The 16,086-nt window shown below is 41.9% G+C and overlaps 1 protein-coding gene across 1 annotated transcript in view; it reads left to right on the top strand.

The window, feature by feature from the left end:
* Positions 1–13,502, top strand: part of ZNF518A (zinc finger protein 518A) — a 32,722-nt gene extending 19,220 nt beyond the window's left edge. The window contains 18 exon segments of the mRNA XM_030202998.1: positions 5,711–5,789; positions 6,615–7,642; positions 7,644–7,772; positions 7,774–7,849; positions 7,852–7,926; positions 7,929–8,198; positions 8,201–8,472; positions 8,475–9,129; positions 9,132–9,179; positions 9,182–9,400; positions 9,403–10,104; positions 10,107–10,145; positions 10,148–10,445; positions 10,447–10,574; positions 10,577–10,768; positions 10,771–11,072; positions 11,074–11,116; positions 11,119–13,502. Of these exon segments, the coding sequence (XP_030058858.1) occupies positions 6,722–7,642; positions 7,644–7,772; positions 7,774–7,849; positions 7,852–7,926; positions 7,929–8,198; positions 8,201–8,472; positions 8,475–9,129; positions 9,132–9,179; positions 9,182–9,400; positions 9,403–10,104; positions 10,107–10,145; positions 10,148–10,445; positions 10,447–10,574; positions 10,577–10,768; positions 10,771–11,072; positions 11,074–11,116; positions 11,119–11,207 (4,458 nt within the window). The 5' untranslated portion in view covers positions 5,711–5,789; positions 6,615–6,721 and the 3' untranslated portion in view covers positions 11,208–13,502.
* The last annotated feature ends 2,584 nt before the right edge of the window (positions 13,503–16,086 follow it).

Genomic DNA, 16,086 nt, shown 5'->3' with positions numbered 1-16,086 from the left:
GAGGTTTGTCGTGTGGTGTGAGAGCAAGGCCCTAGAACCTCGTTCTTGCCCTGCACAGAACCTGCTTGAATACCTTCTGCACTTATCGGAGTCTGGCCTCAAGACCAACTCAGTAAGGAATCACCTTAGTGCGATTAGTGCTTACCATTATCGTGTGGAAGGTAAAGCCATCTCTGGAGAGCCTTTAGTAGTTCGATTCATGAGAGGCTTGCTTTTGTCAAAGCCCCCTATCAAGCCTCCTACAGTGTCATGGGATCTCAACGTCGTCCTCACTCAGCTGATGAAACCTCCTTTTGAGCCACTGAATACCTGCCATCTGAAGTACTTGACCTGGAAGGTCATTTTCTTGGTGGCAGTTACTTCAGCTCGTAGGGTCAGTGAGCTTCAAGCCCTAGTAGCTCATGCTCCATATACCAAATTTCATCACAACAGAGTAGTGCTCCGCACCCACCCAAAGTTCCTGCCGAAGGTGGTGTCGGAGTTCCATCTTAACCAGTCAATTGTCTTGCCAACATTCTTCCCCAGGCCGCATACCCGCCCTGCTGAACGTCAGTTGCACACATTGGACTGCAAGAGAGCATTGGCCTTCTACTTGGAGCGAACGCAGCCCAACAGACAGTCCGCCCAATTGTTTATTTCTTTCGACCCTAACAGGCTAGGGGTCGCTGTCGGGAAACGCACCATCTCTAATTGGCTAGCAGATTGCATTTCCTTCACTTACGCCCAGGCTGGGCTGACTCTTGAGGGTCATGTCACGGCTCATAGTGTTAGAGCCATGGCAGCGTCGGTGGCCCACTTGAAGTCAGCCACTATTGAAGAGATTTGCAAGGCTGCGACGTGGTCATCTGTCCACACATTCACATCTCATTACTGCCTCCAGCAGGATACCCGACGCGACAGTCGGTTCGGGCAGTCGGTGCTGCAGAATCTGTTTGGGGTGTAAATCCAACTCCACCCTCCAGGACCCGAATTTATTCTGGTCAGGCTGCACTCTCAGTTAGTTGTTCTTCGTAGGTCAATTCCTGTTGTACCCTCGCCGTTGCGAGGTTCAATTGACCTGGGTTCTTGTTTTGAGTGAGCCTGAGAGCTAGGGATACCCCAGTCGTGAGAACAAGCAGCCTGCTTGTCCTCGGAGAAAGGGTATGATACATACCTGTAGCAGTTGTTCTCCGAGGACAGCAGGCTGATTGTTCTCACCTACCCTCCCTCCTCCCCTTTGGAGTTGTGTGTTTCATCTTTTGCTAGTTATTCAACTGGCGGGAGCGGTCGCGCACGGGCGGGAAGACGGCCGCGCATGCGCGGTGGGCGTGCCCTGCGTGTCGACCGTCCCGCGAAGCTTTTTCCGGTTGGTGGGGGCTGCCGCGGACGTCACCCAGTCGTGAGAACAATCAGCCTGCTGTCCTCGGAGAACAACTGCTACAGGTATGTATCATACCCTGTACTTATGTACTTATGCTTAATCAGGTATTTAAATCAGAAGAGGGGTTGAGTGATTACATCAAGGGACATAGAGCAGTGCGATAGATATCAGAGCTACTGGTGATGTCAGAGTATGTTGAGAGCAGGCATTTGTAGTAGAGGAAACACCAGGCTGTGAATGTAGCATGTGTAGAAAACATCAAATCAACGAGAAGCGCTGACAAGGAGAGAGGAAAAAAAGGTGTAAGAAAAGCTGATGTAGAGAAATGTAAACAAAGGCTACAACTCTTCCCCTCTCTGACCATAATCTGATAACTTTCACACTTAAACACCCTGCTCCCCAGTCCCGTCCAAAGTGTGAAAGTTATCAGATTATGGTCAGAGAGGGGAAGAGTTGAGGCACAGAAACTGGAGAGTGAGCAGTTTGAGAAAAGGATAAGATCAAGACAGTGGCCATTCTGGTGAGTGGGGACAGTGGAGCACAGTTGAAGATTGAAAGGGGGATGTTAAAGCAAGAAACTGAGAAGCATAAGAGTCAGAGAGATCATTAGCATGAATGTTAAAATCCCCAAGAATGAGGGAAGGAGACGAAGGTTCAAGAAAGAAGGAAAGCCAGGCATCAAAGTCAGTGAGAAAGGAAGAAAGAAAGGGTCTTATCAGGGGTTGATAAATGACTGCTACTCGGAGAGGCAGAGGAGCAAATAGACGGATGGAGTGGCCTTCGAAGGAAGAAAAACAGTGAGACTGAGGTGGAAGAAGAGGTTGAAATCTACAAGAGGGTGAAAGTAGTAGCCCGACACCACCTCTGCGGCCAACCTGGCGAGGAGTATGGGAGAAAAGATAACCTCCATGGCATAGGGCTGCGACTGAAGCACAAGTCTTCAGGGTAAAGCCAAGTTTCAGTTAGGGCAAGCAGATGGAGAGTATGAGAGATATAAAAAGAGGTCATGGATGTAGGAAAGTTTGTTACAGATAGAGTGGGCATTCCACAGAGCGCAAGAGAAAAGCAGGGAAGAAGAGGGGAGGAGAGGAAGAGAAATTAGATTGGAGATATCATGGTGTGACCTGCACAAATAGGATGAGAGCTGATGTGGAGGACCAGGATTGGGATAAATGTCCCCAGCGGAGAGCAGGAGAAGGAGCAAGAGAGTACGGAGAAGAGTAGGAGAGGTATGACGACAGCGACGAAGGCGAGATGTACTCAGATAGAAAGGAGATGGATGAATGGAAGGAAGGCAATGTTGAAGGTTGAGAGCTGAGAAAAAGGAAGAGGAAAAAAAGAGATGGTGAGATGATGAATACAGCGGGTGGACAATGTGTTCCTGCAGTGTACAGTGGTTTCAGATGGGGGACAGTACCAAGAAGAAAGTGTACTGGAGCCATAAGTAGTAACTGGGAGAAAAATAAATGTAAAGAGAAAAATGCCCCGGTGCGGCACTTAGAGCGGAGGCCCTGAGTGGATCGGAGTGGACCTGAGAGTCACCGTGGAGAAGGCTGTAAAGGATATGCAGATGAGCTGCAAGTCCTCCACAGCACCTGAAAGGCAGCTGGTGGTAGAGCTGAGGGTTGCCTGATCCTAGCCAAAAAGCACCTGGAAACCCTGGGTACCTGGAGCGAGGGCCCTGGGAAGATTGGGGTGGACCTAGGAGTTACCCCGGATACAGCTGTGAGGATATGCAGAAGGGCTGCAAGTCCTCCACAGCACCTGGTGGGAGCGCTGGGCACCTAGAGCGGAGGCCCTGAGTGGATCGGAGTGGACCTGGGAGTCACCCCGGAGAAGGCTGTAAAGGATATGCAGATGAGCTGCAAGTCCTCCACAGCACCTGAAAGGCACCTATGTTTGAAAAGGGATCCAGGGGTGATCCAGGAAGTTACAGACCTGTAAGCCTGATGGCAGTGCTGGGCAAAATAGTGGATGCTGTTAAGAAAAAAAAAATCACTGAACATTTAGACAAACGTGGTTTAACGCAGTCCTTTTGGGCTGTCTGGATTTCCTCAGTGAATATGCATGAGATCTATTTGCATGCACTGCCTCCATTGTATGCAAATAGATCTCATGCATATTCATTGAGAAAATCCGACCTGGCGAGGGCTGAGGTTTGGGCACTTCTGGTTTAATGGGACAGAGTCAAAATGGATTCAGCCAAGGCAAGTCTTGCCTCATCAATTTGTTTCATTTCTTTGAATGTGTGAATAAACATATGGATAAAGGTGAGCCAGTTAAAGTAGTGTATCTAGATTTTTGAAAGTGTTTGACAAAGTCCCTCATGAGAGACTCCTGATAAAATTAAAAACCCATGGGATGGAAGGCAATATTCAGTTGTGGATGAGGAATTGGTTGATGGATAGAAAACAGAGGGTAGGGTTAAATGGCCAATTCGTTCATTGGAGAAGGGTGAATAGTGGAGTGGCCCAGGGATCTGTACTGGGACCGGTGCTATATAACATATTTATTAATGATCTGGAAATGGGAACGACAAACGAGACGATTAAATTTGCAGACAACACAACTATTTAAAGTTGTTAAAATGCATGCTGATTGTGAAAAATTGCAGGAACACCTTCGGAAGTTAGAAGACTGGGCATCCAAATGGCAGATGAGATTTAATTTAGATAAGTGCAAAGTGATGGACATTGGGAAGAGGAATCTAAATAAGTATGTGATGTTAGGTTCCACCCTAGGAATCAGCACCCAAGAAAAAGATCTAGGTGTCATTCTGACAATACACTGAAATCTTCTGCCCAGTGTGTAGTGTCTGGGGGCCAAAAAAGCAAAGAGAGTGCTAGAAATTAGGAAAGGGATAGAAAATAAGGCAAAGAATATAATTATGCCTCTGTATTACTCCGTGGTGCGACCACACCTTGATTACTATGTGCAACTTTCATTGTACATAAGTATTGCCATACTGGGAAAGACGAAAGGTCCATCAAGCCCAGCATCCTGTTTCCAACAGTGGCCAATCCAGGTCACAAATACCTGGCAAGATCCCAAAAAAGTACAAAACATTTTATACTGCTTATCCCAGAAATAGTGGATTTTCCCCAAGTCCATTTAATAATGGTCTATGGACTTTTCCTTTAGGAAGCTGTCCAAACCTTTTTTAAACTCTGCTAAGCTAACCACCTTTACCACATTCTCTGGCAACGAATTCCAGATTAATTACACGTTGAGTGAAGAAAAATTTTCTCAGATTCTTTTTAAATGTACTACATTGTAGCTTCATCGCATGCCCCCTAGTCCTAGTATTTTTGGAAAGCGTAAACAGATGCTTCACATCTACCCGTTCAACTCCACTGAGTTTTATAGACCTCTATCATAGCTCCCCTCAGCCACCTTTTCTCCAAGCTGAAGAGCCCTAGCCGCTTTAACCTTTCCTCATAGGGAAGTCGTCCCATTGTCACATCTTAAAAAAAGATATAGCAGAATTAGAAAAGGTTCAAAGAAGGCAGCCAAAATTCTTAAGGGGATGAAACTCCTCTGATATGAGGAAGGGTTTAAGAGGTTAGGACTCTTCCATTTGTAACAGGGATGGCTGAGGGGGGATATGATAGTGGTCTACAAAATACTAAGTAGTTTAAAACGGGTAAACCAATTATTATTTTTTTGTTTTTGTTTTTTCTAAAAGTGCACAGAATAGGGCACATTCAAGGATGTTACATGGTAATACTTTTAAAACAAACAAGAGGAAATATTTTTTCACTCAACATATAGTTAAGCACTGGAATTTGTTGCCAGAGGATATGTTTTCAGTGGTTAGTGTATCTGGATTTAAAAAAGGGTTGGAAAAGTTCCTGGAGGAAAAGTCCATAGTCTATTCTTGGTAGACATGAGGAAAGCCCTTGCTTGTCCCTGTGATCAGAAGCATGAATCTTGCTACTATTTGGGATTCTGTCGGGTACTTGTGACCTGAATTGGCCACTGTTGGAAGCAGGATACTGTATGGTTATTCTTACGTTCCTACTGTAGGTAAGACAGATTTTTCGTACCCTTTATATTCTGAATTATCTTATACACCATTCTTTTACAGGTATGTTCTTTAGATATTCTTAATTTCAAAAAGGTCACCTTTTCAAATTTTACAAACCTGTATCTTATTTTCCACAAAGCATGTTAGAAACCTCATATTTTGGTTATGCACTAAAAGTTAGTGTAGTCACTCGCACTTATTTGATTTTGCATGGGATTTCATTTGCTTCAAATTAGTACATGTTATTGTATATCTTAACAAAAGTCAGAATGCTTTAGCACTTGTTTCACCTGCATATTGGACCTTATTTTGATCTTCTGCAGGAATTTTAAGCAGGCCAAGACTTCACTTTTGTCAGCTGGCAAATTGCTTCAGCGGTGATTCTGGTGTCAGCTACCGTCAGTGAGTATCTTTCTTGGAATGTTATTTTATTAGCTTTAATGCAGAGATGTGACTTCTTTTTTTGTTTGTTTAAAGAATAAAGTTTGTCAATTCAATCTTACTAAAATTTGCAGCTTGCTGAATTGCTTTAGTTTTTTCTTTGTGCTCATCTGTTCCTCTTTTGGAACCAAGCTGAGATATGTTCCATCATTTGCAACTAGCCAGATATTTTTACCCTCTTTGCCTAGCCCTATCATTGCAGAGATAGTCTGCAGCTGGGGACCATGAACCAGAGTCCTGAAATTATGAGCTGTAAAGCCATCTACTAAGTAACACTACTGTTTCATGACTGGAATTCACTCCCTTAGGGCTGTGACTGGTGTGTCCGCAGTATCCCTAGCAGACTTGAGGAACGAAAGACTTGATTCACCAATTAGACTCGGGTCCTCCATGTGGAATGCTTTGCACTGCCATTGGACTGGCTCCAATGCTCTATTTTAATTAGAAATCCATTGAACATTTTTGCAAATCTACTACTACTAAAGATTTTCTCCAGATTGGGCAAGGGAGATATGGTTAATTTCTCAGCAGATCCAGAGAAAATCCAAAATTTATACTGGACTTGATCCAGGCTGGAATTTGCCCCTTTTAATTTAGAGTTCAGATGCATAAGTAATGTTGAAGTCAAACTCTATTTTTTCCATTTGCAGGCTATAGCACATCTATAGTTGAATGTTCTCCTCTTGTTAGAAATGTCATGTAGTGTGTACAGCTTGACTAAATCTGTTTTTAAATATTCTAAAGTAATTTCATATTGCCCTAATGTTAAGTTTGTTTTATTTGCAGGTAAATTAAGTTGCACAACATTTGAATCTTCAAAAAATGACTCTTTACCATATCCTTGACTGCACAAATAAGATGTGATTTGCTAGAATTCTCAGAAGACTTAAACCATGCAATCTGGGAAAGAACAGCTTTGTTTTGATATTGAACAACAGACTACCATTTTAGGAGATAACGCTCCAAAGACATTTAATGAAATAGACCATAATTTAAGTATCATAACGCATAATGATTCTAGTATTCCAGTAACATACCAACCAGCATTTCCAGACAAAAACTTTTCGTATGAACTAAAAACTGTAAAAATTGAATTGCCCAAGATAACCATTTCTGATGCCATTTCATTAAAACATGGTGCTGATGGGGAGAAAAAGTTCTGTCTCCAAAAGCGACAAACTGCACGAAAATCATTAAAATCAGGAGCTATAAATGGAAATCATTCTGTTCGTCCAGGAGGACAGACTAAGCATCTGAAAGTGGAAGCTGAAGAAGAGGGAATTAACACAACAGCAAAGATACTTAATTTTAGCTGCACAAAGTGCAAAGATGATACCAAATATAGCCCAAATGATCTTCAGAAACATTTTCAGCTGTTGCATCGTGGTGAACTGCCTTCATATCCTTGTGAGATGTGTACATTTTCAGCACATGATTTTCAGTCATTCAAACAGCACCGGCGTACTCATCGTAGTACTTTAGTTAAATGTGAAATTTGTAACGATGAGCAGTTGTACACATTGCTGGATTTGACAAAGCATTTCACATCAAAGCATTGTGTACATGGACATTTTCGTTGTGAAAAGTGCAAGTTTTCTACCCGGGATGTTGGCACATTTGTGCAGCATATTCACAGGCACAATGAAATCCAGTATGTCTGCGGTAAATGCAATCATGTCAGTTTTACCAAAGGAGAATCTCAGCGACACCTTGTTGTTCATACTGGAACATATCCATTCAGTTGTCAGTATTGCAGCTATAGTGCGACACGGAAGGATTACATTATAAAACATGTTTTTGCTTTGCACAGAGATTCAGTTGTGTATAAATGATAAGCTTGACAAGGACAGTTGTGAAAAAAGATTAGTAAAGACAACTTCTGGACTGAAGCTTGTTTTGAGTCGTTACAAAACAGGAGGATCCAAAAAGGTGCTCTGGAGGCAGAAAAAACACCGATACTGGAGCAGATGCCGTAGTGGAAATAAATGGACATGCACTTAGAAATACAGATATTGATGAGCATAATCTGAAGATCAAAGCCAGTATGTGGAAGTGTTACACCAAGTAAAGGAAGAAAAAGATCAGACTTATCATAATATACAAGAAATATGGAAGGAGAAGATCCATCAGCAGCCATCATAAGAGATAAACCAGATGGACCGAGTGTTGGTGCCAGTTGTTTAAAAGATGCAATCCATGGACCCACAGTTCTTATGGTGAAAAATAATAAAATATCTGTACCAGCAAATTACTGTGCTAAATTATGGGGTTTAAGGTGGTAAAACGGACGACAACACATTGTATTAAAACTACTTCCTACAAATGGACAAAATGTTAATGCATGTGATCTCCAACCAGAAGCAGTAGAAGATTTCATTCAAAGGGTACTTCTAGAACTCATGAAGTCTCTTCTAGAAGTACAACTGCCCATGCAATTAAGTTGCATATGCAGCAGTTTAAGCAACCTCAGTCAGTATCTGATGCTCATTCCTTGAATAAAGCAAATATAGAGAAACAAAATACATCATCCACCGCAGTTCAGCCAAGCTCAGAAAAGACGATAGGAACTCCAGGTGCAGCGTCTGCCACTCAAACTCACACTCTAAATTCATGTAGCAAATCTACAAGGATAATTAGTCAAGAGCCTTTGAAAATGTCCTTGTTACAGATCAGACACTACAAATAAAGACAAATGCTACTAAAGAACATGTACCTAGTCAATCGTTTTCTCACCAGAATAGCATACATATTAAGTCGGATTCATCTGGATCTCCATTATTATTGAAAGACAGAAATCTTGATGATACTGCACCATCATCATCAGAACGATTAAGATTTAGCCAAGGGCAAGAATCTGTTCATAAGGTGAGAACAGATTACTGTAATCCCACAAATGAGGAAGTTTATGAAGAATATTTACCTAACCAGTCATTTGCTCTCCAGAGCAGCATAAATAGTGTGTCATCTGGATCCTCATCAATGAAAAACGGGAATCCTGATGACTGTTGGTTTCTACCATCACAAATCAGTACAATTGATAGACAAGAAAACATTGTAGATACCAATTTAACGTCTACATCTAAGAGTAATAGTGAAACATTCCTTTTCGAGGCAAAACAAGATATTGTTTATAACACCCTGCCTGAAACCTTTAATGAGAAATCTAATCAGCTGGAAAATAGTATTGATAATGATAGTTTATATACCATGCCAGAAATTACATCTGTTTTTTCCTTACAGAATGAACAAGCTTCTGGCATTTTGCTTCAAGATTTACCGCAGATTAGACTGAAAAGAAAACTTGTAGAGGAAACATTTCTACACCAGAAGCTAAAATGATGAAATGGTCAAGCAGAGCCTTCTGTCCATTGGTAATACCCTCTCTTCTGCAAAATATGCAGCAACAACAGGCAGTTTATCAAGTTTACTCTCAACCACAACCAAAGGTTACATGAACATAAACAGTAGTACAACAAATTCAGATAAATATTGTGCCAAACAGATACCAATAACTTTATGTAATTCAGAAAAAACAGACAGATTATCTCAAAATCCATCTGTTGGCCCAATGCATAACCACAGTCTGATGTATTAACACAACAGTTTGTAAATAAGGTTTGTGTAAATGCAAAAAGTCCTTTTGATATAGGATCTTTAAAAACAAGACAAATAAGACCATTGACAGTATCAGAAGGGAGCAATGCAGTTTTAGTTCACTCATCAAAGAAAGTTCTTGTGCCATTGCATCTGGCTAACCAGCCAGCATTATCAAACACTCATACAGGGAAGGGGGACCCTGTATCTGGTCTTATAAATAAAGGGTCAAGAGTGGTCCTGACGTTTAGCAGTGGGACATTTGGTGCAGTTGCAAATGTCAGTGGAAACTGTTCTCAGGTTTTAGGTACTGTTAACTGTAGCAAGGGTAAAATATCATCTGCTTCAAAGCTGGCAATGAAAATGGACAATTCAAGCATTGCGTATAATTCATCAGCAGCTGCTTTTAATGACTCTGTTTCTTCGGTAGCTAACTGTAAAAGCATGTCATTGAGTGGACCAGTGATTATTAAAGATTCAGCTGGTGTATCTTCAAAGGGAATATCTTCTGTAAACAAAAGCACAGTTTCTACATTATTTAAAAAGTTACCCATGGGTACAAGTGTTGTGCAATACAACACTGCACAGACAGGTGTAGTTGCAACATCTGATACCTTACAATCAATGAAGGAGCACCAAGAGACTCAACAGAAGCAATCTATTTATGCAATTTTACCTAATGGAGACCAGTTCTTCTGAAATATGTTGCAGCAAGCAGGACTGCAGTACCAACAATATTTTGCAGGATAGTATAGTCAATCAAAATTCACAACCAAAGAATAGTGAAGGCATGCATAAAAATGTCTTGTTGAAACTTTTGAACAGCGCATCTCTTAGTTTACCTGCTGTTTCAAAGAATCAATCCCAAATAAATTCCACATCCTCATTAAATTTAAAAAACACGCAGTCTCTTCAGAGCTCTTCACATGAGCGAAGACCAGCAATTATTAGCGAAGTCTTACCAGATAATTTGATACCAGCAAAATCTGTTTGGCAAGTCCTAATTCAACAAATTCGCACAAGAAATAACAACTTGTAAGCAAAACAGTGCTAGAAACCCAAAGGATAAATGGAATATCGGGAACAAAATTACAAAAAGCAAAGCTCATCCACAGAAAACTGACAAAAGAAATTCTGAAATAGTAACTAAATTGAGAACAGGAGTGTAAAACGGAAACCTATGGATGATTTGTGGGAACCGCCTACAAAAAGAACATTGCACAGAAAGTGTAAAAGAAAGAACCAAATTGAAAATGTTGATCAGGCATCTGACATATCCAGTCTGGCAGCTTCAAAAGACACTGTGAGAACGCTACGGCTTCTTCCTTTCAGCTTAGTTCAACTTGTTCATGCCCTCGAAGAAATCAACCAGTTGTGGTTTTGAATCATCCTGATGTGGATGTTCCTGAAGTACTAAATGTAATGAAAACCATTGCTAAATTTAAGGTCATGTTCTGAAAGTTTTTATTGTCAAAAAGAACAACTAATGCACTTCTAGACTCTGACTGCAATTTTTCTAGAATGGCTATAGAACAGTTTCCGTTGAACAGGCACAGAAAGCTAAAACCTCTTAGTCCTGTGAAAGAGAGGTTTGTGTTAAAATTAACACTGAAGAAGACCAGCAAAAATAAGTATCAAATTGTAAAAAATAACCTCTTGTAATACCCTGAAAGCTAAATTTAGTTGCTGGTTTTGTGTAGGCCATTTGACAATCAAGATGATTGGGTTGGACATGGACAACGCCATTTGATGGAAGCCACTAGAGACTGGAATATACTAGTGTAATTCCATGGTTTATTTGATGAGGATAATAGAACTGAATAGTTTGTTTGTTTTTTTAAATGCAGGCATGTTTTGTGTATGAAATGCAAGCAAAAACAAAAAAAAATTGCATCAAAGGTGTGGCTATAGTACTCACAAAAAAAAACCAAAATACCCGATGTTTATTTCAAATTTTAAATGAAGTTTTGCTATCATATTGAACACTGTTGGTTTCTGTTACATTTTATTAATTATGTTGTATAGTTTACAGTTTAATGACTCTTTCAGGGCATCTGTGCATACAAAGAAATATCTAAGAATGTAAATATTTTCTATATCCGTTACAATGAACATTGCACAACTGTTTTCTTTTTGAATTGAAATGAATTGCTGTTATTGATGGGTTGTGAAATCTGTTTGCTAGTGTATCCATAGAACTATGTGATTAGTCCTAGCTTACTTGGTTTAAAATTTCAAGTTGTCACATGGCTTTGGACTCATTTTCAGGGATTGAACACATCTATTAACAAGTGCCTAAAATGTGAAACGGTTTTACTTATATGTACCTGTGGAACATGGTCTAAACGGGACTGTGATTGTCTGCATATTTTTGTGTTAAAAGAAAGCCATATGTGTGAATGCTTTAAATGTGTTGCTATGCATCTGAACCTTTTAGGAATTACATGCAGTTTGTCTACTTCTAGTGAATTATTTTTGTTACAGATTTAGCAAACTATAAAAGCAAGTTGTTTATATGCATTGAAAATGAACATTGTTGAAAATATGCAACCTACATATAAGTGAACAGTTAATAAAAAAAACAATGCAAAGTATTTATCAACAAAATTTATTGAGGTGATATTATGTTGGTGCTGCATAGGCCAGTATATCATTTCAGCACTGCAGAGCTGTGGATTAGATTTTGATCTTGTGCAGTGTTCATCAGAAACAGACAAGCACTGGGCATTTTCAGTTTATGATATGATCAGTTAGAGTATACATTTCACATGTGTAGGCGTGAAGTTCTAAAATGCCAGAATTTTAAGATGCATTAACTAAGGCAGTACTGGTTGACTTATGTGCTGGCTTGCATAGCTGCTGCTTGTAAAATGAAAGTTTGGCATACGTGTGACAAGAATTCATACTACAGTGAATCAGAACTACAGCTTAGTATCTACCCTTCCTTTTCCTTAATCACACAAAAAAAAGCATGTTACCTTTACACATGTATCCATTTGCTAAACAATGATAAACCCCCCCCTCCAAGCTCTACCCAAGAAATTTGAGTGTTGCAAACCTAGTGCCAGACCTATTTATAGTGTTACACTAGTCTGAAAAGGCCCTCATAAGTGACATTGTGTGAGCTCAAAGTGGTTAAACTCAAATTAGTTTTAAATATCCAAAAGTGCAAAAGGCTTTGCTCCCATGATCCACCTTGTTTTCCTTTGGTGGAGCATATGTGAAATATTTACCTGGGGCTCTGGTAACCTTGGTCTGTATAGTACAGTTCTTCATTTTAAGAAGTATATGCGTCAGCAACAGTGTTTATTATGGCATCTATTAGTACTTAAGGGGAAATCATCAAAGCGGTAGCGCGTGCTAACTCCTAGGAAAAAACATAGGTATAAAAATGGGCATCTTAACACAGCATCCTAATTTCCTTAACGAGTGCTAAAGACCACTCCCCCCCCCTTAGAGGCTCTTTTACTAAAGTATATTAAGATTTGCAGTTAATGTGGGATTTTCTACGACATAACTGTGAATCTAATGTGGCGTAGTTTATTTCATTTTTAGTTTGCAGGTGGTGCATGGTTAGTGCACAGTACCTGCCCTAGAGTTAAGTGGGAGAACTTAGGGCCTTCTAAATAGGATGCAGAAAGCCTTGCAGTAGAGCCGCTGACTACATAGTTTCTACTTTGAGCTTTCCACTAAAAGCTGGCCGTGGAATGCATTATGCAGTTTACCTGCAAATTACTGCTGTGTTTGATTGTGGCAGTAAGCTGTAGCTTATTGCAACGTGTCATCCTATCTGCCATTGTGTGAGTGGGTATTGGCTTGTGCACTGACAGGTAGGGTGCCAGTTTGAAAAAAAAAGATGTAATCTCAAGCCCTCCTTCCCTGCACCCCTTCACTAAAAATTAAGCTTCCCCTCCCACCCTCCATGAATTAAAAGGAAACAGTCCCTGGTGTTTAATGGGGAGGGGTCCCCCAGACCCACATGCTGTCATTTCCAAAATGGTGGTGCCTGGCCTGGTGAATCCTGGGGTGCACTAGGCAGGGGCTAGTCTGCCATATAAGGGAAGGGAAAAACTCTCTTATATGACAGACCAGTCCTGCCGAGTACATCCTAGGTACAGTAGGTGGAGCAGGGTGCCACCATGTGTAGAGACTGATGGTGGAGGCAGGAGTGAGTGGGCATTGCTCCTGCATCGTTCAAGGTAGTGGGGGGGGGGGGGGGGGGCTTGGCAAGGGAAGCAGGGGTGCTATTAGACAGGCAGGGATTACTTTTTTTTTTTTTCTTCTGGTTGGGCCAGGGTAAGAGGTGCCATTTGACACCAGGGAAACAATTTTAATGGGGAAAGAAAGGGGGGCTAAATCAGTAATCAGTCCTGGTGGGGGGAGGCTGGTCATTGGGAGGGCCACTAGACACTAGGAACATTCTGCCCAGAGGGGGACAGTGGGGAAGGAGATGAGGCCGACTGACTGCAGGGGGCTTTACATCAGCCTCAGACCTGGCAGTAGGGTTCTGGCATTACCATTACTACTACTACTACTACTACTATTTAGCATTTCTATAGCGCTACAAGGCGTACGCAGCGCTGCACAAACATAGAAGAAGAACAGTCCCTGCTCAAAGAGCTTACAATCTAATAGACAAAAAAATAAATAAAGTAATCAAATCAATTAATGTGAACGGGAAGGAAGAGAGGAGGGTAGGTGGAGGCGAGTGGTTATAAGTGGTTACGAGTCAAAAGCAATGTTAAAGAGGTGGGCTTTCATTCTAGATTTAAAGGTGGCCAAGGATGGGGCAAGACGTAGGGGCTCAGGAAGTTTATTCCGGCGTAGGGGTGTAGCGAGACAGAAGGCGCAAAGTCTGGAGTTGGCAGTAGTGGAGAAGAGAACAGAATAAGGATTTATCCATGGAGCGGAGTGCACGGGAAGGGTTGTAGGGAAGGATGAGTGTGGAGAGATACTGGGGAGCAGCAGAGTGCGTACATTTATTACGTTAGTAGAAGAAGTTTGAACAGGATGCGAAAACGGATAGGGAGCCAGTGAAGGGTCTTGAGGAGAGGGGTAGTATGAGTAAAGTGACCCTGGCAGAAGACGAGATGGGCAGCAGAGTTTTGAACCGACTGGAAGGGGGAGAGGTGACTAAGTGGGAGGCCCTCAAGAAGCCGATTGCAGTAGTCTAAACGAGAGGTGACAAGGGTGTGGATGAGGGCTTTGGTAGAGTGCTCGGAAAGAAAGGGGCGGATTTTCCGGATGTTGTAAAGAAAGAAACGGACAGGTCTTGGCAATCTGCTGGATATGAGACAGAGAAGGAGAGAGAAGAGTCAAAGATGAACCTAAGGTTTCGAGCTGAGGAGACAGGGAGAATGAGAGAGCCATCAACAGAAATAGCAAACGGGGGGAGGTGGGTTTGGGGGGGAAAATGAGAAGCTCGGTTTTGGTCATATTTAATTTCAGGTGGCGTTGAGATATCCAGACAGCAATGTCAGACAAGCACGCTGATACTTTGGTTTGGATGCAAGGTGAGATATCAGGTATAGAAAGGTAGATTTGGGAGTCATCAGCATAGAGATGGTAGGAAAAGCCATGGGATGAGATTAATGAACCAAGGGAAGAAGTAGTGTAGATAGAAAAGAGGAGGGGACCAAGAACAGAACCCTGAGGTACGCCGACAGGCAGAGGGATAGAAGTAGAAGAGGATCCACCAGAGTGAACACTAAAGGTGCGGAGGGAGAGGTAGGAAGAGAACCAGGAAAGGACAGAGCCCTGGAATCCAAGTGAGGACAGGGTATCGAGAAGTATGCTGTGATCGACAGTGTCAAAAGCAGCGGAAAGATCAAGAAGAATGAGGATGGAATATTGACCTCTGGATTTAGCCAGTAATAGGTCATTGGAGACTTTAGTAAGCGCAGTTTCGGTTGAGTGGAGAGGCGCGAAAACCAGATTGTATTGGGTCAAGAATAGCATGTGAGGAGAGAAAATCAAGGCAGCGGCGGTGAACAGCACGCTCAGTAATTTGGAGAGAAAAGGAAGGAGGGAGATGGGTCGGTAATTAGAGGGACAAGTAGGGTCAAGTGAAGGCTTCTTAAGAAGAGGTGTGACCACAGCATGTTTAAAGGCAGCAGGGACAGTCGCAGTGGAAAGTGAGAGGTTGAGAATGTGACAGAAAGGAATGAGATGGCATTGAAGGTGGGGGAATGGGATCAGAGGAACAGGTGGTACATTTTGAGGAAAGAAAGGAGAAGCGTAGTTTCCTCAATAGTAACTTCAGGAAAGGAGGAAAGGGAATGAGGGGAAGGAGAGAGGGGAACGGACTAGTGGAGGGAGAGGTGGTGAGGTAGAGAAAGCAAGGTTTATCTTTTGAACCTTGTTGTGAAAGAATTCAGCAAGGGTCTGAGGAGATAATGAAGGGGAGTTGGGGGAGGGGGCACCTTGAGGAGAGAGTTCATTCAATGTGGTGAAGAGAAGTCGAGGATTAGAGCCAAGAGAGTGGTCAGTTGGATATAATAATCCTGTTTGGCACGTAAAAGAGCAGATTGGAAGGAGGTCAGCATGAACTTAAAATGTAGGAAATCAGCAAGGGCCCGAGATTTCCGCCAGAGGCGTACGGCGGAGCGGGTATAGGAACGTAGGTAGCGGATATTAGAAGTCAACCAAGGTTGGGGTTTTGTAT

Source organism: Microcaecilia unicolor, chromosome 5, assembly GCF_901765095.1.
Source record: "Microcaecilia unicolor chromosome 5, aMicUni1.1, whole genome shotgun sequence".
NCBI classification, from domain to species: Eukaryota; Metazoa; Chordata; class Amphibia; order Gymnophiona; family Siphonopidae; genus Microcaecilia; species Microcaecilia unicolor.
The sequence above is the reverse complement of the archived record's forward strand: the minus strand, read 5'-3'. Positions and strand labels throughout refer to the sequence as shown.